This window comes from Chlorocebus sabaeus, chromosome 25 (assembly GCF_047675955.1).
Source record: "Chlorocebus sabaeus isolate Y175 chromosome 25, mChlSab1.0.hap1, whole genome shotgun sequence".
NCBI lineage: Eukaryota > Metazoa > Chordata > Mammalia > Primates > Cercopithecidae > Chlorocebus > Chlorocebus sabaeus.
Window position 1 is genome coordinate 84,714,475 of NC_132928.1, and position 22,094 is coordinate 84,736,568.

The window sequence follows — 22,094 nt, forward strand, 5'->3', positions numbered from 1 at the left end:
TGTTTTTAATTTTGGCCAATGGTACCACGGGTTCTTGGCCCCCATGTCCAGCCCAGCTAGTCTGGAAATCCAGTCATTTCCGCCTTTTTAGTATTGTATGTCTCATCTTTAGTATATCATCTGTGCTGTAAGTCTTATACCACAATCCTGTTTAGAATTCTCCAGGAAGGCCAAGTAAACTAGAAAGGATAAAGTTGAAACTTGTTAGCATAGCACATGTTGTCCTTCCTGATGTGGCTGTAGCCTGCCTTTCCAGACTAATCTCTTTCCACTTCCTACTCCAGTGTATTTTATTCCTGCTTCAAGTAACAGGAACAGCTCCTCTTTCTTCATCTCTGCATTTACTTTTTCCTGTATCCCGATTTTTCTTTTTCCTGGAAAATTTTTATTTTTTCTTTAGGGTTCAATTTAAGGGAATCACTTGTATGAAACTTTCCCTTTTGTCTTCAGGTAGAGGTAAGCATACATTCCTCTGTAATTCCATCATGCCTTTATGTATTCACACTGTGCGAGGTATTTTTGTGCAGTTATCTTATTTTCTTAATTTATCTTTTTGTTTTTGAGAGAGTATCATTCTGTCGCCCAGGCTGGAGTGCAGTGACGTGATCTTGGCTCACTGTAATCTCCACCTCCGAGGTTCAAACCATTCTCCTGCCTCAGCCTCCCAAGTAGCTGGGATTACAGGTTTGCACCATCATGCCCAGCTAATTTTTGTATTTTTAGTCAAGATGGGATTTCACCATGTTGGCCAGGCTGGTCTCAAACTCCTGACCTCAAGTGATCCGCCTGCCTCGGCCTACCCAAAGTTCTGGGATTACAGGTGTGAGCCACCGTGCCTGGCCACTTTTTCAATTTATCTTTAGGCTATTTTATTAGCAGATGATTTCTTGGTAACTAGGACCATTTACTTCCAGGATTAGATGGCATTTTATTCAGTTAAACTTGTCAAGCAAGAATAAACCTCTTTCTTCTTATTATTTCCCTAGTATCGATTTTATGGAGAACCTGTAATAAAAGCGTGTGTTGAAAATGGAGCCAGTTGTATCGACATCAGTGGAGAACCTCAGGTATATAAAATGAAAAGGAAACAACGTAGAATTAACACATACATTTCTGTTTCATGAAGTGGAAATATTTAGTGCAATTTTGCAGACATATTGAGAAGCCGACAGCTCCTCTCTAGCATTCAGAGATGGGATGCGTATGGTATTCCATTGATAGCTCAAAGGAGAGCACCGATGGTAAGGTCTTAGCTTCAGTTTTCTTGAATTTTTTTCCTCTCTACAACATCATTTCTTTTAGGTCTGTGCTTATGATAGCTACTTCATGCTTTAAACTGAATCAATTAAAATAGCAAACTGTGCATAACTCTTAGAATCTCACTTCTGTAAGGTTTTAATTTTGAATTCCCTTTTAAAAACCAGGTACCTTTAGGCCAGGCACAGCGGCTCACGCCTGCAATCCCAGCACTTTGGGAGGCTGAGGCGGGTGGATCATGAGGTCAGGAAATCGAGACCATCCTGGCTAACACGGTGACACCCCGTCTCTACTAAAAATACAAAAAATTAGCCGGGCGGGGTGGCAGGCGCCTGTAGTCCCAGCTACTTGGGAGGCTGAGGCAGGAGAATGGCGTGAACCTGGGAGGCGGAGCTTGCAGTGAACCGAGATCACGCCACTGCACTCCAGCCTGGGTGACAAAGCGAGACTCTGTCTCAAAAAAAAAAAAAAATCAGATACCTTTATAACATTACATAAAAATAAAGGTAAAGTTCACTAGTGTAAAATCAACCTAAAGATTTTAAATGTTCACATTTATTGAATGCTTACCATATGCCCAACATTGTGCTAAGTGTTTTATGTAACTTTTTAAAAAATACGTATAGAGTAGTTATCTTCCTCCATTTTTTATAGATGAGGAAATTAAAGCTGAGGAAGCTTAAATAACTGGCTCAGTAATGCATCTAGTAAGTAGAAGAACTAGATCTTCAATTGAGGTTTGCCTGACCACAGGAAGTTATGTGTTAACAGGCATTAAGCTCTTCTTCAGCCTTTAAAATGGTAACATCATGTGTCTCTGTAGTAACTACTGATTATCATCATCAGTGTGCCAATATGATACTAATATGTATTTGCAGTTTATCAATTGGTAAAATACTGGAAAATACTGAGAAAGTGTAAATTACCAAAATTGATTCAAGAAGGAGGAGGAAACAAATTAAAAAAAAAAAAAAAAGCCAGGTGAGGGGGCGCACACCTGTTATCCCAGCACTTTGAAAAAGGCCAGGTGAGGGGGCGCACACCTGTTATCCCAGCACTTTGGGAGCACTTTGGGAGGATGACTTGAGCCCATGAGTTAAAAAATTAGCCAGGAGTTGGTGGCACACACCTGTGGTCCCACCTACTCAGGAGACTGAGACAGGAAGATCACTGGAGCCTGAGAGGTCAAGATTGCAGTGAGCTATGATCACGCCACTGTACTCCAGCCTGGGCAACGTAGTGAGACCCTGTCTTCAAAAACACAAAACAAAAACAAAAAACAATTCCCGTGTTATTTAAAATAACCCAGAGCGTGGTGAAAACCTTTTAAGTCATCTATAAACTATCATAAAAGTAGTATCAAATCTCTTGTTTTTTGTTTTTTGGTTTTTTTTGATACAGGTCTCTCTCTGTTGCCCAGGCTGGAGTGCAGTGGTACGATCTTGGCTTACCGTAACCTCTGCCACCTGGGTTCAAGCGATTCTCCCGCCTCACCCTCCTGAGTAGCTGGGGGTACACGTGCACACCACTACACCTGACTAATTTTTGTATTTTTAGTAGAGACAGGGTTTTACCTTGTTGGCCAGGCTGGTCTCGAACTCCTGGCCTCAAGTGATCCACCCACATCGGCCTCCTAGAATGCTGGGATTACAGGTATGAGCCACTGTGCCCAGCCATAATATCAAAACCTAATAAGGGGTTGGGCACGTTGGCTCATGCCTGTAATCCCAGCACTCTGGGAAGCCAAAGTGGGCGGATCACTTGAGGCCAAGAGTTTGAGGCCAGCCTGGCCAACATGGCGAAACCCCTTCTCTACTAAAAGTACAAAACTCAGCCAGGTTTGGTGGTGCATGTCTGCAATCCCAGCTACTCAGAAGGCTGAGGCATGAGAATCACTTGAACCCGGGAGGTGGAGGCTGCAGTGAGCCAAGATTGAGCCACTGCACTCCAGCCCGGGCAACAGAGTGAGATCTTGTCTCAAAACAACAACAAGAAACCTAATAAAGAACCAGAGGGCCGGACTAGGTGGCTCACGCCTGTAATCCCAGTGCTTTGGGAGGCCGAGGCGGGCAGATCACGAGGTCAAGAGATCGAGACCATCCTGGCCAACATGGTGAAACCCCATCTCTACTAAAAATACAAAAATTATCTGGGCATGGTGACGCACGCCTGTAGTCCCAGCTACTCAGGAGGCTGAGGCAAGAGAATCACTTCAACCTGGGAGGCAGAGGTTGCAGTGAGCCAAGATCATGCCACTGCACTCCAGCCTGGTGACAGAGCGGGACTCCATCTCAAACAAAAAAACAAAAAAACCCAGAATATATAAAGAATTTTTACAGGTCAATAATAAAATAAAGACAATTTATTTTTAAAATGGGCAGGGGATGTAATCTCAGCACTTTGGGAGGCCGAAGCAGGTGGATCACCTGAGGTCAGGAGTTTGAGACCAGCCTGACCAACATGGAGAAACCCTGTCTCCACTAAAAATACAAAATTAGCTGGGTGTGGTGGCAGGTGCCTATAATCCCAGCTACTCGGGAAGCTGAGGCAGCAGAATTGCTTGAACCTGGGAGGTGGAGGTTGCAGTGAGCCGAGATCACGCCATTGCACTCCAGCCCAGGCAACAGTGCGAGACTCCGTCTCAAAACAAAACAAAACAAAAAGGGCAGGGGATGAGAAGAGACAAATCTTCTGTGTGGAAGAATTCCACATAATTTATGTAACTTCTCCACATTGATGTGCAAGCAGCTGTGTGTGTGACTGTGTTAATGTGTTTGTGTGTATGTGTGAGTGTAACTGTGTTAGTGTGACTGTTAACGTGTGTTTGTGTGTGCATGAGCAAATGTGTGTGTGATTGTGTTCGTGTTTGTGTACGTGCATGAATGAGTGTGTGTGCATGTGGTGTGTGTTTGTGTCTGTGTTTGTGCCTGAACAGGTGTGGTTGTGTATGTGTGTCACCCTCTGGAAGAGGAAGCATAAATTGACAATGGAGAAACCTGATGAACCCTGGTAAATCATGTTGACAGTGCGTAGTCCTGATATGATATGATATATGATATGATATGATATGAAATGAATAGCACTTTACCCCTGTGGTCTCTTTCCAAAACCCATAACCCCAGTTTAATAATGAGAAAAACATGAGACAAATTCCAGTAGAGGGGAACTCTACAAAATGCCTGACCAGTACTCCTCAAAACCATCAAGGTTATCAGAGACAAGGAAAGTGTGAGAAACTATCGCAGCCAAAAGAAGCCGAAGGATACATAACAACCGACTGTAATCCTGGATGGGATCCTGGAGCAGGAAAAGGGGTTCAGTAAAAACTAAGGGAATCAGAATGAACTGTGAACTTTAGCGAATTAAATCATATGTCAGTATTGGTTCATTAATTGTAACAACCGTTCATGTAAAATATGTTAAAAATAGAGAAAACTGGGCTGCAGGGTACTTGGGAACTCTCTCCTATTCCATTTTTCTGTAAATCTTACATTGTTTTTAAAAAGTAATTTCTAAAAACAGGCGGAAGAGCAGAGCGGACGTTATTTCCCTGTGCCCTCTGCTGTCATCTCCTTTCCTGCTGTCTGTGCGTGTGCAGAGCTCTGTGTCTGTGACAGTGTTCATCTGGGTAATACTGTTTGGGGTAATTTGTTTTTACTTTCTATTTTTTATGTTTTATTTAATTTTTTATAATAGGCATTACTTTTATATTTAAAAGTCATTCTAAAAATACTAAGTGTCATCAAGTCAGGTGAGCATATCTTCCATGCCATCTGGTACACAGTAGATGCTGTATTTGCTGAATAAGTGAAAAAATATTGTGACAGTTAATATTTTGCTGCAGAGGCACACTGGTTAGCATTTTCAAAGTTTGATTGCTTTGTTTTTAAAGATAAATTATTTAATACTGGTCTATGTCTTTCTGCATAACTCTAATTAAAATTCTTATCCTGGATTTTTTAGTTTCTGGAACTAATGCAATTGAAGTATCATGAGAAAGCTGCAGACAAAGGGGTTTATATCATTGGAAGCAGTGGCTTTGACTCCATTCCGGCAGATCTGGGAGTCATATATACCAGAAATAAAATGAATGGTAATTATTGATCAATAAGCAATCATGGAACTTAACAGTACGGTGCAAGCGCTTCATGTTTGTAACTGTGGTGAACTAAAATCTAGTTGAGAAAAGAAACATAGCCATAAATGGGTAATATTAAAACACACGTTTTGTTTTTAATATAGCTGCACTTTTAATAAAATGCTATTGAGACTATTGTTGAGACATGGATAATACTGTATTTTACAGTGATATATTATTGTCTCAGTATAGTTTGGTTTGAGCTGTCAAATTTCTGGAAAACACCTTTGGCAACCATTATAAATTCAAGCTTGCTTTGTTTAGGAATCAGCACATTTTAAAGCATAATTTGTATATTATAGTTTAAAAAGGTTTTAAATTTTTAACCATCAAAGCTAGAAAGTATTGAACACAGAATTGGAGACAGTTATTTAATAATGGATAAAATAATGAATGTTACAATAAAACATTTGAAGTTACTAATGTTTTGCATATTTAAGAGTGTCTGGTTTAGAAAATTCCCTGAGCAGGCTGTGGTGGCTTGCTCCCAAGTCTTAGCTACTCGGGAGGTTGAGGCAGCAGGATCTCTTGAGGCCAAGAGTTCAGGACCAGCCTGGGCAACATAGCAAGACTTGTCTCTAAAACATAAAATAAAAAGTTAGCCAGATGTGGTGGTGCACACCTGTAGTCAGTCCTAGCTCCTCAGGAGGCTAAGGTAGGAGGATCACTTGAGCCCAGGAGTTTGAGGCTATAGTAAGCTGTGATTGCACCACCGCACTCTAGCCTGGGTTACAGAGTGAGACCTTGTCTCTTAGAAAAAAAGCAAAAAACAAAACAAAACAAAACAACAACAACAACAAAACAAAAAACAAACCTGAAACAGGTAACTTCAGTGCCATATAAAGTGTTCTAGACTTAAAAAATTGGAAAATGTTCCAGCGTATATTAAAAAGCATAACTGTGAAACCAAAGTCCAACAAAGATAGCACACACACACAAACTACAGATCTTGCTTGCTTGTGAAATTAGAAGTAAAAAGAAAATACTATGTAAAATTTTAATAAATCCAGTGTCATTTAAAAAGTTTTTTAAGAGACAGGATCTTGCTGTGCCACAGCTCACTGCAACGAACGCCTGGACTCAGGCAGTGCTCCCTCCACAACCTCCTAAGTAGCTAGGACTGCAGGCTTATGCCACCATACCCAACTAATTTTATAAAATTTTTGTAGAGATGGGGTCTCACTATGTTGCCCAAGCTGGTCTTGAACTCCTGGCCTCAGGTGATCCTCCCACCTTGGCCTGGCAGAGTGCTGGGATTTACAGACGTGAGGCACCATGCCCAGCTCATCCAGTGGCATTTTAGAAGAACAATATATTGAGACCAAGGTTTAGCATTAGGAAGTTATATAATCATATCAGAGGTGAGCAGCTATGTGCCCATCTCAAAAAATGATTTGAAAATTGAGAATTCACACCATTTAGTGATTTTACATTTTTAGGAATAGAATAGTTTCTTACATAATAAATTTCAGGGCTGGGCGTGGTGGCTCACGCCTGTAATCCCAGCACTTTGGGAGGCCAAGGCGGTTGGATCACCAGCCTGGCCAATGTGGTGAAATACTGTCTCTACTAAAAATGCAAAAAAAAAAAAAAAATTAGCAGGACGTGATGGCGGGTGCCTGTAGTCCCAGCTACTCGGGAGGCTGAGGCAGGAGAATCGCTTGAACCCGGGAGGCGGAGGTTGCAGTGAGCCAAGATCACGCCACTGTACTCCAACCTGGGCGACAGAGCAAGACTCCGTCTCAAATAAATAAATGAATGAATGAATGAATGTCAGAAGGCAGTAGCCTGTATCATACGTAATAGTTAAACACTAGAACCATTCCAATTAAAAAGGGAAATGTGAATTGAACATCTTCAAAATATTCATTGTTCCAATCCTTAGACCTAATATGTTTCCATTTATTAAAATAATTCTTTAAAGTCTGTGAAGTTTAGTTTTTTTCACGATAATCCTGTTTCTTGAGGTTGTTCTCTGCTTTTATTTGAATAAGACTTTTTCCTTCGTAAGGGAGAAATATTAGTTTAAGGTTTGTGTAAACATTTTTTTTGGATACTGAACGCTAGAAGTCAGCGTTTTAGCGAGGACCCCAGCTGATCGTTGATGCGGGTGGTCCACTTTCATTAGATTACTGCTTTAGGTGTTCTGTGTTCTTTCTGTGGATGGGGTTAGATCACAGAGCCACATACCCAGGCCACATTCTTTTAGTAACCATCAGAATCGCCTCTAGTGAGTTATATTTGAATGATCTGTTTTTTATTTTTGTCTGTGGCCAGACTAATGACATTTACCTGGCTGTAGTTCTCTTCTGCTGTAACAGCTTTGTTGATTATGTGGTTATTTATTATTTTGCTTGGTGTCAACTTTGTAAGGCCCCATGTTTTAATTTTCTCTTAGAATTAAAAGCAGGAACATTGTCACTTAAGGAATGAATATATTTCATTTATCAGATTTTGAGAATTAACCAGCCATTATATTTTTCTTTTGCCTCATTGTTCTTGAGAAACTCAATAATTAAGTAAATGCTTAACCACTATGCCTGCATATTAGTCTTCATGGTTAATAATACTTGATGTCTGCTTTTTCCTGGCTTGGTTTCCAATTTTTATTTTATACTTATTTTTATTTCATTTTAGTAGTCTTAGTGTTTTATAAGCTATCACAAAGGGTGTTTTGATAGTTTTTGTGTACATTCATTGTAACCCACTGTTAATAAGCCTCTTGAAAGCTGTCATATTTTAAAGCAGAATAATTCCCATGGATCTAACTTCTTTCTTCTTCTTTCTTTTTTTTTTTGACAAGCTCTTGTTCTGTTGCCTAGGCTAGGCTGGAGTGCAGTGGCGCGATCATAGCTCACTGCAGCCTTGGGGCTCAAGCAGTCCTCTTACCCCAGCCTCCCTAGTACGGTAGTAGTAGTAGTAGTCCCTAGGACTACAGATACATGCCACTGCGGCTGGCTAATTTTTCTAAAAAAGTTGGGGGCCAGAAATCCCAGCACTTTGGGAAGCCAAGGTGAGCAGATCACAAGGTCCGGAAATCGAGACCAGCCTGGCCAATATGGTGAAACCCTGTCTCTACTAAAAATGTAATCCCAGCTACTCAGGGGGCTGAGGCAGGAGAATAGCCTGAACCCAGGAGGCAGAGTTTGCAGTGAGCCGAGATCGCGCCACTGCACTGCACTTCAGCCTGGGTGACAGACTCCGTCTCAAAAAAAAAAAAAAAGAAGAGAAAGAAAGAAAGAAAGTGACCTCCTGCCTTGACCTCCTGAAATGCTGGGATTATAGGCCTGTGCCACCAGCATTCGAGTGAGCTCAATTGTTGCCTTATTGGGGGAGATTCTTACTGTCATCAGTTTTTAAATACTAGAAAAGATTTTGTCAGTACTAGCGAATAGAGTTTATGCTAGTCTACTCTTTCTGATGGTTTACCTGGCCATAGCTACTTCTTAAGTCTGTGTATAAAAACATAATAAAACTGTTATCTGTACAGATTTTCTATGTCAACTGTAGGCTTAGAAAAGCTAGTCTCTAAGTGAATAGGCATTGTTTATTATTACTTGTCCTAAATAATTTAGATTTTATTTTGCTTTTTACCATTCTCCTGCTCTTTTAGGTACTTTGACTGCTGTGGAAAGTTTCCTGACTATACATTCAGGCCCTGAGGTTGGTTTTCTGTTTGTCTTGTGTTGTTTCATGTTAATATTAAAAATATTTTGGAAATGACACGTGCGTCTTAAAACATATTTAGACTAACTTTTTATGTATGTGTAATTTTTAATGTGTGAAAGTCACCATGTTTAATTTTTTAAAAGATACCAAGATTACTTTGACTTGAAATATACATTATTTTCTTTTTATTTTATTTATTTATTTTTGAGATGGAGTTACGCTCTTGTCACCCAGGCTGGAGTGCAATGGCGCGATCTCAGCTCACCGCGACCTCTGCCTCCTGAGTTCAAGTGATTCTCCTGCCTCAGCCTTATAGGCGCACACCACCATGCCTGGCTAATTTTTTTGTATTTTTGGTAGAGACGGGTTTTGGTCAGGCTGGTCTGGAACTCTTGACCTTAGGTGATCCGCCTACCTCAGCCTCCCAAAGTGCTGGGATTACAGGCGTGAACCACCGTGCCCTGCTATTCTATTTTATTTTTTTGAGACAGAGTCTCACTCTGTTGCCCAGACTGGAGTGCAGTGGTGTGATCTTGGCTCACTCAATCTCTGCCTCCCAGATTTAAGTGATTTTCCTGCCTCAGCCACCTGAGTACGTGGGATTACAGGCATGTGCCGTCACACCTGGCTAATTTTTGTTTTTTTTCTTTTTCATTAGAGTTGGTATTTTGCTATGTTGGCCAGGCTGGTCTAGAACTCCTGGCCTCAAGTGATCTGCCCACCCTGGCCTCCCAAAGTGCTGGGATTACAGGCATGAGCCACTGCGCCCAGCCCCTAAAATATAATTTCTTCTAAAAACAACTGCAGTGTTCATTGTATTAGAATGAATTATCATGATCTCAACACTAAAGCCTTTATCATTGGTGCACAGTAAATGTTGTTGGCCAGAAAAATTTTCACCTTAGTGCAAGTCAGCATAGTTTTTATCCTGCACGTAACTTAGGTACTGTCATGACCGAAAAGAGGTATATGAGGTAAATCTAGTCTTACTGAATTTACAGTGTATTTGGTAACAGAAGACATTGACGTCGGGAACATAAGACAGTTGCATTTCTGGGAAAGGACCATGTTTTATGACAAGATTTTATTGCCGATAGTGCCTAACCCACTTCTAGGTCTGTACTGTGGCTTCCAAAGTATTCGTTCTAAATTATATTCATTCAACAAATATTGTATAGTAGTGCAAATGCATACAGTAACTGTGCAAGAGAAAATGGCATGTAAATGAATAAGATACAAACCCTGCCTTTAAAGTGTAATAATTTAGTTTGGCAGGAAAGAAAAAAATGTTTGTTACTGAAGAGATCAGATGAAATACTGTAGGATTCTGAGTATGGAGAATACATCTAAGAGTCCAGAGATCAAGAACTTTCTGGAGAAGCTGGGATATAGACTGAATTTCAAGGGCTGGTGCTGTGGAGATGTGAAGGAAGAGGAAATAGTGAATCAAAGACAAAGGTGGGGTGGTGCGGAATGTGTTTAATAAGAGGAATGACTGTCTTCGTCTAGATTGTGGGTTCAGATTAACAAAGAGCTATGTAAAATATGCTAACATTTGTGGTTACACAGACTCTTTAGTAGAGTATAAGTGTAGCAGGACAAGCCGCAGATAAAACCCCTCAGACACCAAGTTAAAGAAGGAAGGGCTGGCTGGGCGTGCTGGCTCACAACTATAATCCCAGGACTTTGGGAGGCTGAGGCGGGTGGATCATAAGGTCAGGAGGTCGAGACCATCCTGGCTAACACGGTGAAACCCCGTCTCTACTAAAATTACAAAAAATTAGCTGGGCGAGGTGGTGGGAGCCTGTAGTCCCAACTACTCGGGAGGCTGAGGCAGGAGAATTGCTTGAACCCAGGAGGCGGAGCTTGCAGTGAGCTTAGATTGTGCCACTGCACTCCAGCCTGGGCGACAGAGCAAGACTCCATCTCAAAAAAAGAAAAGAAAAAAGAAGGAAGGGCTTTATTTGGCCGGGAGCTTTGGCAAGACTCACACTCACATCTCCAACAACCGAGCTCCCCGAGTGAGCAATTATTGTCCCTTTTAAGGGCTCACAACTCTAAGGGGGTCCGCGTGAGAGGGTCGTGATGGATTGAGCGAGCAGGGGGTACGTGACTGGGGGCTGCTGCACTGGTAATCAGAACAGAACAGAATAGGACAGAGATTTTCACAACGCTTGTCCATACAACGTCTGGAATCTATAGATAACATAACCGGTTAGGTCAGGGGTCGATCTTTAACCAGGCCCAGGGCGCCGCCCGGGCTGTCTGCCTGTGGATTTCATTTCTGCCTTTTAGTTTTTACTACTTCTTTCTTTGGAGGCAGAAATTTGGCATAAGACAATATTAGGGGTGTTCTCCTCCCTTATAAGAATAAAAATAAATGGCTAGGCGCAGTGGCTCACGCCTGTAATCCCAGCACTTTGGGAGGCCGAGGCAGGTGGATCACTTGAGGTCAGGAGTTTGAGACCAGCCTGGCCAACGTGGTGAAACCCCGTCTCTACTAAAAATAGAAAAATTAGCCAGGCCTGGTGGCGCATGCTTGTCATCCCAGCTACTCAGGTTATGGAGACAGGAGAATTGCTTGAACCTGGGAGGCAGAGGTTGCAGTGAGCCGAGATGACGCCACTGCACCCTTGCCTGGGCAGCAGAGGCCCTCGTTATGCTCCCAGTGGGGGCAGTGTTGTTTGGGACAAAGGTACAACACTGAGTTTTATCGTAACAAACACCGCCTTTTTCGGCTACTATCATATCTAGGGCCATTCTGTTTTCCCAGGCCATCTGGCTAGTGGGCCCCAAGTGTTCTGCTGTCCCTTTGACAGTATCCCTGGTGTAATTAATAAACTACTGCTGATTATAATAGATGTAATTTATCCAGTCTTCGTTTTTATTAGTTGTCACCCATGAAAATATTGACTTAAATCCTGCAGCTATTTGATCTCAGGCTTTAAATTCATCTGGTTTTCCTCATGGAACTCCAATAGCATTTATATAAAACATGGGGGTCAAAGGACCCATGTGGGGCACTTCTTTCATGATTTTCTTTTTGATCGTGTTGACGGAATTCTAGGGTGAAAGGGATGGCCAGTTGGACTAGAGCACAAGTGCTGCTCTAATGACTTGCAGAGTACCCAGCAGTATCCCCCGCGGTACTGCCACACACCTGCTCGGGGATGAACAAGGGCAGACTGGTTGGCAAGCTCTTGAAGAGTCTTGGTTTCGCTGAACCCCCTGAAGTCTCCAGGGAATGCTAACTTTTCCCTCTGCCGTGAAAGGCACGAGGTGAAGTTAATATCAGGGGCTGGAGGCCAGATGGCCCTCGGGGGCTGCCCACAGGGCTCTTGACCTCAGGGAACAGCAATGAAAGAGTCTTGCATGGCTCACCGCCTCGGGCTGTGGGGTTCTGGAAGAGAGCTGCTGTACAGCTCACGCCATCTTGTGAGAGGACCACCCAAGTGGAAAGGGGACAATTTGGGTATCTAGCCTGACTGTTGCACAAGCATAACAGTTACTTTTTTTTTTTTTTTTAGCATGCAAACAGAATATTTAATCCATTCCAGCCAAGCATTTGCGTCCAGATACCCTGTTTCAATTGCTATAGTTGGTTTTAAATCTTTAACCTCTACGACAGCTACTGAGGTTTTATCGCTGGGTATATAATGAGAGAAGGTTTGGTTAGCAGAGAATTTAGGAGAGGGAGAAGGGGGTGCAGGATGTGAGGAGGCAATGAAGCTCATTTCGAAGGATCCTATGGGGTCCTTCCCTAGACTTCTGCTCCTACACCATAGAAATGGCCAATGAACTCTGGGGAGCAGAGGTGGTAATCTGTACTGGATTACGTTGACTTAGCTAACAATGGGGAGGGGAGACTCCTTCAGTAAAATGAATATATGGTTTTAAGAAACTGCAAGTACTAGTTGGGGCCGTCCATCCTTGCTCTTTGGTCTTTTATAGCGCATTGCACGCATTTCGGCAGAGAAGCTCTGCTCTAGGAGGACAAGATTCCCAGTTCATACTGGACTCTTCGTCAACGCCCGCCCAAACTAACTGATCTCAGTTAACAGATTTCCAGTCTGAGGAGAGCTAGGAAGGATAAAGATACTTTTCTGAAGTGGAGAGTTGCCTCTGGTTTGACACATCTTCACAGGGCATCAGAAGGCAAGCATCAAAATTAATGGTCTGGGGTGAACTTGACCTGGTCACACTAATAACGAGAGGACTAGCAGTAGAAGGGGAGAAGAAAGAGATGCAACGTAAGAGGTTCAAACCCGTTTTCGCTTTCGCTTTCGCTTGGTTGGAGTTGGCCCTGGAATAGCTGTCCATGATTCGGGAGGGGGTGGTGCTCCTTTGACCCAGGTGTGATGAGTTCTCTTTCTGCTGTTCGAACCGCGGTCTCCGTGGTGAGAAGCACTAGGTAGGGTCCTTCCCAAGCTGGTTCAAGTTTTCCTTCCTTCAGCTTTTGACGAGGACATGGTCCTCATACTGATGGTGTACTGGAAACTCTAGGGGTGGTACCTGTGCTAAAAGACCTGTAGTTCTGAGGGAAGAGAAAGTGGAAGATAAACCAAATATATAATTTCTGAGGAACTGATCTTTTATTTTGATCGTGGGCATGTCAGCAGTGGAGGGCAAACAGGGCAAGCTATACAGCACTTCATAAGGGGATAAGCCAACATCTTTCCCGGGGGCAGTTCGGATTCTCAGCAGGGCAGTGGGAAGGCAGCTAGTCCATGGCACCCGAGTCTCTAAGACTAATTTGGTTAGGTGGCTTTTTTTAGAGTTTGGTTTTTTTCTTTCCACTCTTCCTGATGAAGGTGGGTGCCAGGGAGTATGATATTCCCACGAAATTACTCCAGTACCTGGGCTAATTTCTTCAGGACATGTACAGTGAAATGAGTCCTATTATCTGAATCAATGCTTTCTGTTAATCTAAACCTGGGTATAAGATTTTCAGCTAATGCCTTGACTGCATTTCTAGCAGTTGTACTTGAAAAGGGAGTAGTTTCTACCCAATGAGTAAGGTGATCTACTATTACTAATAGATACTTTAGACCACCAATTGGAGGCATCTCTATGTAATGAATCTGGATACTTTGGAATGGCCTTAAGCCTGGGCTCCTTCCCCCAAGGTGTAATCCTTTTATAGTTTGTTGATTGGTTTTCTTACATACTGAGCAATTGTCTGTAACCCATTTGGCTAGGTTATAAATTCCTATGCACCCATAAACTCCGAGGACTGCGCCACACAGGGCTTGGGGCCCCCAGTGGGTCCCTCGGTACAGCTGGAGCAAGATTTCTCTCATAAGGGGTTTGGATAACATTTCTCTCTGCTCTGGCAATATCCAATTTCCTTCTGAATTCTCTTTAGCACCTATTTTTATTAGTTTTTAGACCACAGAAAGCCAAACACCATTTTATATTTGACAGTGCTTCCTGTATGATTTTATACCAGATCAGCTATCTTTCACCTTTATATTAGTGTGCTATTAATGTTAAACTCAATTTTAATAAAACCTTTTAGACGTATTTATCCAATTGTAATGTCTGACCATAAGTTAAGATTTTTATAGACTCTTTTTAACCCTTTATAATTTTAGTTAAAGAACAGGTTAGTACTTTAAGAAAAACCCATTGTGCTTTTATTTTAAAGTCCAGTTTATAGAAACTTTAGCCAATATGTTGACACACAGAATTTCCTTTATAATTAACATTTCAAAACTTGCTTAAACCTTCAAAACCATTTTTTAACGTTTTAATGTAGGTAAAAATCCACATTCTTATGCCTGTTTGTAATCCTTTTACCAAAAGTATATTTTACTTTCCTTATACACCTTGCACATAAACTGTTTCTTCAATAGTTTTACATTCAGGAGGCCTAATTACTTTTAAATTATACAACATTTCTTGCATAAATTCCCTTTTATAACATTTTTCATGACTTTCACAGACAATCTTTGACATGCCTTAACTTTCTGACTTGTTGTAAATATCCCTTTCTTTAAACAACCAGTTGATTTACCTTAGAACAAGAATTTACCCTATAAGATTCTTTTTACATAAATTCTCCTTTTTTTTTTTTTTAGATGGAGTCTTGCTCTGTCGCCCAGGCTGGAGTACAGTGGCGTGATCTTGGCTCACTGCAAGCTCCGCCTCCCAGGTTCACGCCATTCTCCTGCCTCAGCCTCCCAAGTAGCTGGCACTACAGGCGCTGCCACCACACCCAGCTAATTGTTTGTATTTTTAGTAGAGACGGGGTTTCACTGTGTTAGCCAGGATGGTCTCGATCTCCTGACCTCGTGGTCCGCCCACCTCGGCCTCCCAAAGTGCTGGGATTACAGGTGTGAGCCACCATGCCTGGCCAATTCTCCTTTTTTTTTTTAATGTCAAAGATGATAACCATTCTTTTCCAAAGCAAACTTCCTTCATGTCTGTGGACTAGACTACATAAGGCCACAAGATTAGAAGTCAGGATAGTACATGTTACACTGTTAACTTTTAGCAAACTTTACTTTTGTTGAAAACCTTGTAAGTTTGGGATTTTAATTAGTGCCAGGTGTAGAGCCTAGGACCTAGACAGACGTGCAGATAAGGTCTGACTTTTTCTAGCATTTAACTGCATGTGTCCTAGGTTTTACCTAGCTGCAAAGCAGGCCAGTTGTAGAGCTAAGAAACGGTAGCCCGTTTGGCTGATTAATAGCTCTAAGTTCTTGCACTAAGCAGTATGACCCATCTGGCTTCTTTAGAGGCAGAATTGGAGTGTTACAGGGAGACATACAGGGTTTAAGAAGCCCATCACGGAGAAGACCTTCAATTATCAATTATAGGTTTTAAATCTACCCTTGCTTTTAAAGGAATAGGGTATTGCTTTCTCTTTTCTACTTCCCCAGAGGTTTTTAATTTTTTTAATTTAATACGAATCGGAGGAATCTGTAACTTTCCTCCATTTCCGTCTTTTGACCATACTTCGGGATGAATGTGCTTTTTGTCTGCAGTGGGGAACAAGTATAGGGAGGGGAGGAATTTTCCCTGATCGATATAGAGGCCTAAGCCAAATTTTAGCATTAAATCTCTCTCTGATAGGTTTGTTCCTGCCTCTGGAATTAACAGAAATTTAATATGAGCTGATTTGCTTTTATATATGACTCTTGTTCTTTTTCCCATTTGGGACATTCTCTTTTGAAGTGACCTATTTTTAATTTGAAACATTGGTCGTCTTTCTCTCCCTTTGCCTCTCCCTCTCTGTCTCTCTCTCTCTCTTTGACTGTTTCTCTCTCTTTGACTCCTTTGCCTGTCTCTTTCTCTCTCTGTCTCTCTCTTTCTCTTTGACTCTGTCTCTCTGTTTCTCTCTTTGACTCCTTCTGTTCCTTCTGTCAGTCTTTCTCCTCTAAGATTTGTTTTCTCTGCCTTTGAGTCTCCTGGCTTTACTCTTTTGTACTCTTTATATTGCCTGGAGAGCGGGAGTCTGGGTTCTTTACGGGTTCTGGGTACTTTGTTGTATGGTAGACGGCAGAAGTTTTGCTTTCTGCTTTTTTCTTCATTTCTTCTTACATATGCTTTTTGGGCTTCTCTTAGAAGCTCTTCTATAGGTTTATCTTTCCAGTTCTCTGTCTTTTGTAATTTCTCATTAATATCTGGCCAACTGTTGGTGACAAAATGAAGTTTTAACATTCCCTGCCCAAGAGGATCCTCAAGACCTAGACCAGCATATTTTCTCATTTGTTCCTTTAATCTAAAAAATGTTACAGGCTCTTCCTCTTTCCCTTGCTGTATATAAAATGTCCAGGTACGATTCTGGGATACTGATTCTTTGATCCCCTTTATTATCGATTCCCTAAGGTCCTGCATATTTTCTTGATGGGCTGCGTTGTCATTGTCCCACCTGAGGTTCTGGGCGGGAAAGTTTTGATCCGCTGTAGGAACGTTTTGGCCAGGAGGGTGTTCACGTTCCAAGGCTCCATAGCAGCTCTACAGATCATGGCCCTTTCTTCCCCTGAGAAGAGGGGAAAGGGAAGTTCTGAAGAACCTTTTTGCATTGCTCTATCTCGCGCTGAAGCCCTTTCAGGGAAGAGCACTGTAGTGAGTGGCGCTTGGGATGTTCCCAAGAGGCAGGGTTATAAGGAGGGGACAGTGGGGACGGGAGAAGGGTCTGGGGCAGCAGCTGCATTTTCTTGTTTTTGGTCCTCCCATTATCCTTCTAGTATTTTAACGCGAGACCTGGGGGCTCTCAAGGGGAATATGCTTGTTACCATCTTTATCCTTCTTGCTCCCTGCCTCGCTCGGGGCATTTCCCACACTGGGTCCTGGTTGGGCGCGATCTCTCGTATTAGAGATGTCTCGCCTGTCCTTTAGCCCCGCCTGCTGGAGGCTCCGTGCATTCACACACACTCCCAGCCCCCCAGAATACCCCAACCACGCAGGAAATAATTTGCCGCTCCCGTGACGTTTCTTCCCTTGGCCTGTGCACAGAGTTACCTTGTCGCTGCGGTATGTGAGGATCCCTTTCCCCAGGTCGCCGGCCAGCTCCTTTCCGCGTTGCTGAGAGTCCGGGTTTATTTGTCACACCCGGTGGGTGTTGATTCCTTACCCCTGAGGCCACTGCAACAAGGCAGCGGGGCGCGCCTCCTCCCTGGGGAGGACCAGACCCTTCCCCAGAGGAGAATGGGAATCCCGGGCGGGCTCCCAGGCTTGTTAGAAATAAATTTTTGGTGCCGCAAAAGAAATAGCACTCGAACATAAATTTTCTTAGCAAGGCCCTAGCAGGACAACCCGCAGACAAAACCCCTCAGACCCCGAGTTAAAGAAGGAAGGGCTTTATTCGGCCGGGAGCTTCGGCAGGACTCACGTCTCCAACACCTGAGCTCCCCGAGTGAGCAATTCCTGTCCCTTTTAAGGGCTCACAACTCTGAGGGGGTCCGCGTGAGAGGGTCGTGATCAATTGACCAAGCAGGGGGTACGTGACTGGGGGCTGCATGTACCAGTTATTAGAACAGAACAGAACAGGACAGGGATCTTCCCAGTGCTTTTTTAATGCAAATAACCAATTAGGTCAGGGGACGATCTTTAACTACCAGGCCAGGGTGTGGCGCCGGGCTTGTGGCGTCTGCTTGTGGATTTCATTTCTGCCTTTTAGTTTTTACTTCTTTCTTTGGAGGCAGTAATTGGGCATAAGACAGACTGAGGGGTGGTCTCCTCCCTTAAGGCCACTTTACTTCTGTAGAAGGGTGTGTCTCGTGGATGGAACAATGGTGAGAGCACAACTGAACAAGGGAGGAGAAGGGATTCTTATCCCTGACACAGGGCCCCTACCCTTGTTGGCTAGGGTTGGACCACACAGTCTAAGCTAAATCCGGTTGACTATTTTAAAGAGAGCAGGGGTACAAGCCAGAGTGACGGGGTGAGTAGCTTGGCAGGAAGAATGGTTACAGAACACGTGACTCGGATGACTAAGAGCAGGTGACCAAGGATGACTGAAGTCAGGGCAGGTGACCAAGGGTGACTAAGGTCAAAGCAGGTGACCAGGAGTGACTAAAGTCCCAGCAGGTGCTAGAGGCTAAGTGGGGGTTGTTTACTGAAACTAGGGGCAAGGAGACATAAAGAACGAGGAAGTTAAACTTTTAAAATAAAGAACAAAGAACGGGAGTGGAACATACTGATACATTGGTTCTTGGAGAGGATCTCAGAACTCATTGTACTTAACAATTTACAGGCTGAAACCTTTGAAGAGGAATTTATTATATCCTACATGGCTAACATGGTAGAACCCCATCTCTACTAAAAATACAAAAAATTAGCTGGGTGTGGTGGCAGGTGCCTGTAATCGCAGCTAGTCTGGAGGCTGAGGCAGGAGAATCACTTGAACCCAGGAGGCGGAGGCTGCAGTGAGCTGAGATCACACCACTGCACTCCAGCCTGGGTGGCAGAGCAAGACTCCATCTCAAAAAAAAAAAGTTGATTTTGCCAAGGTTGAGGACACACCCGTCCCGTGACACAGCCTCAGGAAGTCGGGATGACGTGTGCCCAAGGTGGTCAGGACACAGCTTGGTTTTCTGTATTTTAGGGAGACATGAGGCATTAGTCACTACATGTAAGAAGTACATTGGTTCGGTCTGGAAAGGCGGGACAGCTTGAAGAAAGGCAGGAAGCCTGGGAGTGGGGACGGAGCTTCCAGGTCACAGACAGGTGAGACACAGCGGTTACATTCTTCCCAGTTTCTGATTAGCCTTTCCAAAGGAGGCAGTCAGATATGCATCTGTCTCAGTGAGCCGTTGAATAGAATGAGAGGCAGGTTTGCCCTAAGCAGTTTTCAGCTAGAGTTTTCCTTAGTGATTTTGGGGGCCCAAGATACTTGCCTTTGACAAGAGCAATCAGAATCAGTCTATGATTCAATTTTTTTCTTTTCTTTTTTTTTTTTTTGAGATGGGGTCTTACTCTGTCGCCCTGGCTGGGGTGCAGTAGCACGATCTCAGCTCACTGCAACCTCTGCCTCCCCGGTTCAGGCGATTCTCCTGCCTCAGCCTCCTGAATAGCTAAGATTACAGGTGCGTGCCACCACTCCCAGCTACAAGTTTTTATGTATAAATAAAAAGCTTAAGAGAAAAAGGATAAGGAGTAGCTGCAGAACAGCAGTCTAGTGCCAGACCTGGGCAACCTGTCAGGAAATTTGTTGACTCTACCTTAAGACATGTCAGAATCCAACCCCCCTTTTTTTTTTTTTTTTTTTTTTTAACCACTTCCCTTGCTACCACCTATTCTACAGTCTATGCTCAACATAACAGCCAGCCACTGTGATCCTTTTCAGACATAACCTAGACCGTGTCACTCAGCTCAGAATTGCTGCATTCAGAAAGAAAGCCTGGTCCTTACAGTAGTTTGAATGGTTGTGAACGATCTGGCCCCAGTGACCTCTCCAGCCTTCTCCCCCACACTTTGCCCGTTTGTTCTCCATTGACACTGATTTCTGCTCCGCTCCTTGAACACACCTGGACACTCCTGCCTTAGGGCTTTTTTACTGGCGGTTTCCTTTGCCTGCAAACAGTTCTCCCAGATATTTGCATGCCTAGCTCCCTCACCTCCATCAGGTCTTTTCTGAAATGTCACTTTCCTAACTGAAGCCTGCCCTGACCATCCTATTTAAAATTGCAAACCACCTCCCTTGCCTAGCACTAGCAGTTCATGTTATCTGCTGTCCTTTTTCTCTTCTGCTGTGGTGCTTCCCACCTTCTAAATTCTAGATATGACCTTTTCTGTTAGCTTTATCACTGTCTCTAAATGCGAGCACCGCATAAGGAGGCATCGTCCTCATTTAATTCACTGAACACCTAGAACAGTACTGGTCACATAATAGCATCTCAGTAGTTGTTTGTTGAATGAATTCAGTGGACAAGGCTAGCGTAACTTTGATTTCAAAACCCTGCAAGAGCAATTCCATAATAGAAAAGTTCAGTCTAGTCTCTAGGAACATAGACGTAAAAATCCTAAACAAAATTTAGTAAATTAAAAATAGCGATATATATATAGACAGAATAATATATTTTGACCAAACTGGTTTTAGAGCAGGAATGCAAGGTTTGGCACTGTATAATCTATAATTTACCTCATTACAGGCTAAAGTTAGAAAATCATATGATCATGTCAGTAGAGAAAAGTAGATAGATAAAATGTAATATCCATGATTAAATTTACAGCACATAAAGAAGGATGAGTTTGTGTCCTTTGTAGGGACATGGATGCAGCTGGAAACCATCATTCTCAGCAAACTATCGCAAGAACAGAAAACCAAACACCGCATGTTCTCACTCATAGGTGGGAATTGAACAATGAGATCACTTGGACACAGGAAGAGGAACATCACACACCAGGGCCTGTTGTGAGGAGGGGACCGGGGGGAGGGATAGCATTAGGAGATATACCTAATGTAAATGACGAGTTAACGGGTGCAGGACACCAACATGGCAAATGTATACATATGTAACAAACCTGTACGTTGTACACATGTACCCTAGAACTTAAAGTATAATAATAATAAAATTTTTTTTTTTAAAATTTTTACAGCAAACTAACAATAGCAGGGAAGATTTTTTTTAAAAAAGCTGTAACAACCTGGGTGTGGTCGTGTGCACCAGTAGTCTCAGCTGCTTGGAGGGTGAGGCAGGGATAGCTTGAGCCCAGGAGTTCAAGGCCGCAGTAAGCTATGATCACACCACTATATTCCACCCTGAATGTCAGAGCAAGAGACCCCATCTCTTTAAAACAAACAAAAATTGTAAGAAGTGTGATGCCCAGTGTTTAACATTAAAAACTTTTGCTCTGACATCAGGAATAAGACACAATGCCCATTATCATTACTTCAGCCAGATCCTAGCCAGGGGAGTAAGGCAGGAAAACAGAAATGAACTGCAAATAGATCAGAAAGGAAGAAACAAAACTATTTTCGATGGCTGATATAACTGTGAATGTAGAAAATTAAAAAGAACTTACAGATAACATTAGCATTAATAGAAGAGTTTTGTGAACTGCTGGTAAAACTCTTTTCCAAATAAGGTCACATTCTGAGGTGCTGGGGGTTAGGTCTTCAACGTCTCAGTTTCTGATTCTGGGTGGGGTGCAATTCAGCCCGTAACAGTGTCTTTCCAGGAATGTGTCCGTTTCACCTAGTTTATCTAATTTGTTGGCATACACTTGTTCATAGTATTCCTTTATACTCCTTTTTATTTTGATAATGTTGGTAATAATGTTCCCTCTTTTATTCCTGATTTTAGTAGTTTGGGTTTTCTTTCTCTCTCTCTCTCTCTCTCTTTTTTTTTTTTTTTGGTCTGTGTAGCTAAAATATATCAGTTTTGTTGACCTCTTCAAATAACTAACTTTTGGTTTTGTTGATTTTTCTATTCTGTTTCATTTATTTCCACAGTAGTTTTTATTGTTCCTGGATATGAAATTAATATAAAAATCAGCGGTATTTCTGTATGTCAGCTACAGTTAGAAGGTGATTATTTTTGTAAAAAAGACCATTTATGATAGCATTAAATAAATCAAG

At 42.6% G+C, this 22,094-nt stretch overlaps 1 protein-coding gene across 2 annotated transcripts in view; it reads left to right on the forward strand.

Annotated features, from left to right (window-relative positions):
* SCCPDH (saccharopine dehydrogenase (putative)) overlaps nucleotides 1–22,094 on the forward strand; it is a 54,225-nt gene that overhangs the window by 16,250 nt on the left and 15,881 nt on the right. Inside the window, exons 3-5 of one of the 2 annotated variants that reach the window (XM_007990037.3) lie at nucleotides 987–1,067; nucleotides 5,221–5,350; nucleotides 9,009–9,058. In XM_007990037.3, coding sequence (XP_007988228.1) covers nucleotides 987–1,067; nucleotides 5,221–5,350; nucleotides 9,009–9,058 — 261 coding nt within the window. The remainder of the gene's footprint in view (nucleotides 1–986; nucleotides 1,068–5,220; nucleotides 5,351–9,008; nucleotides 9,059–22,094) is intronic. The other variant, XM_007990038.3, reaches the window with a different exon arrangement.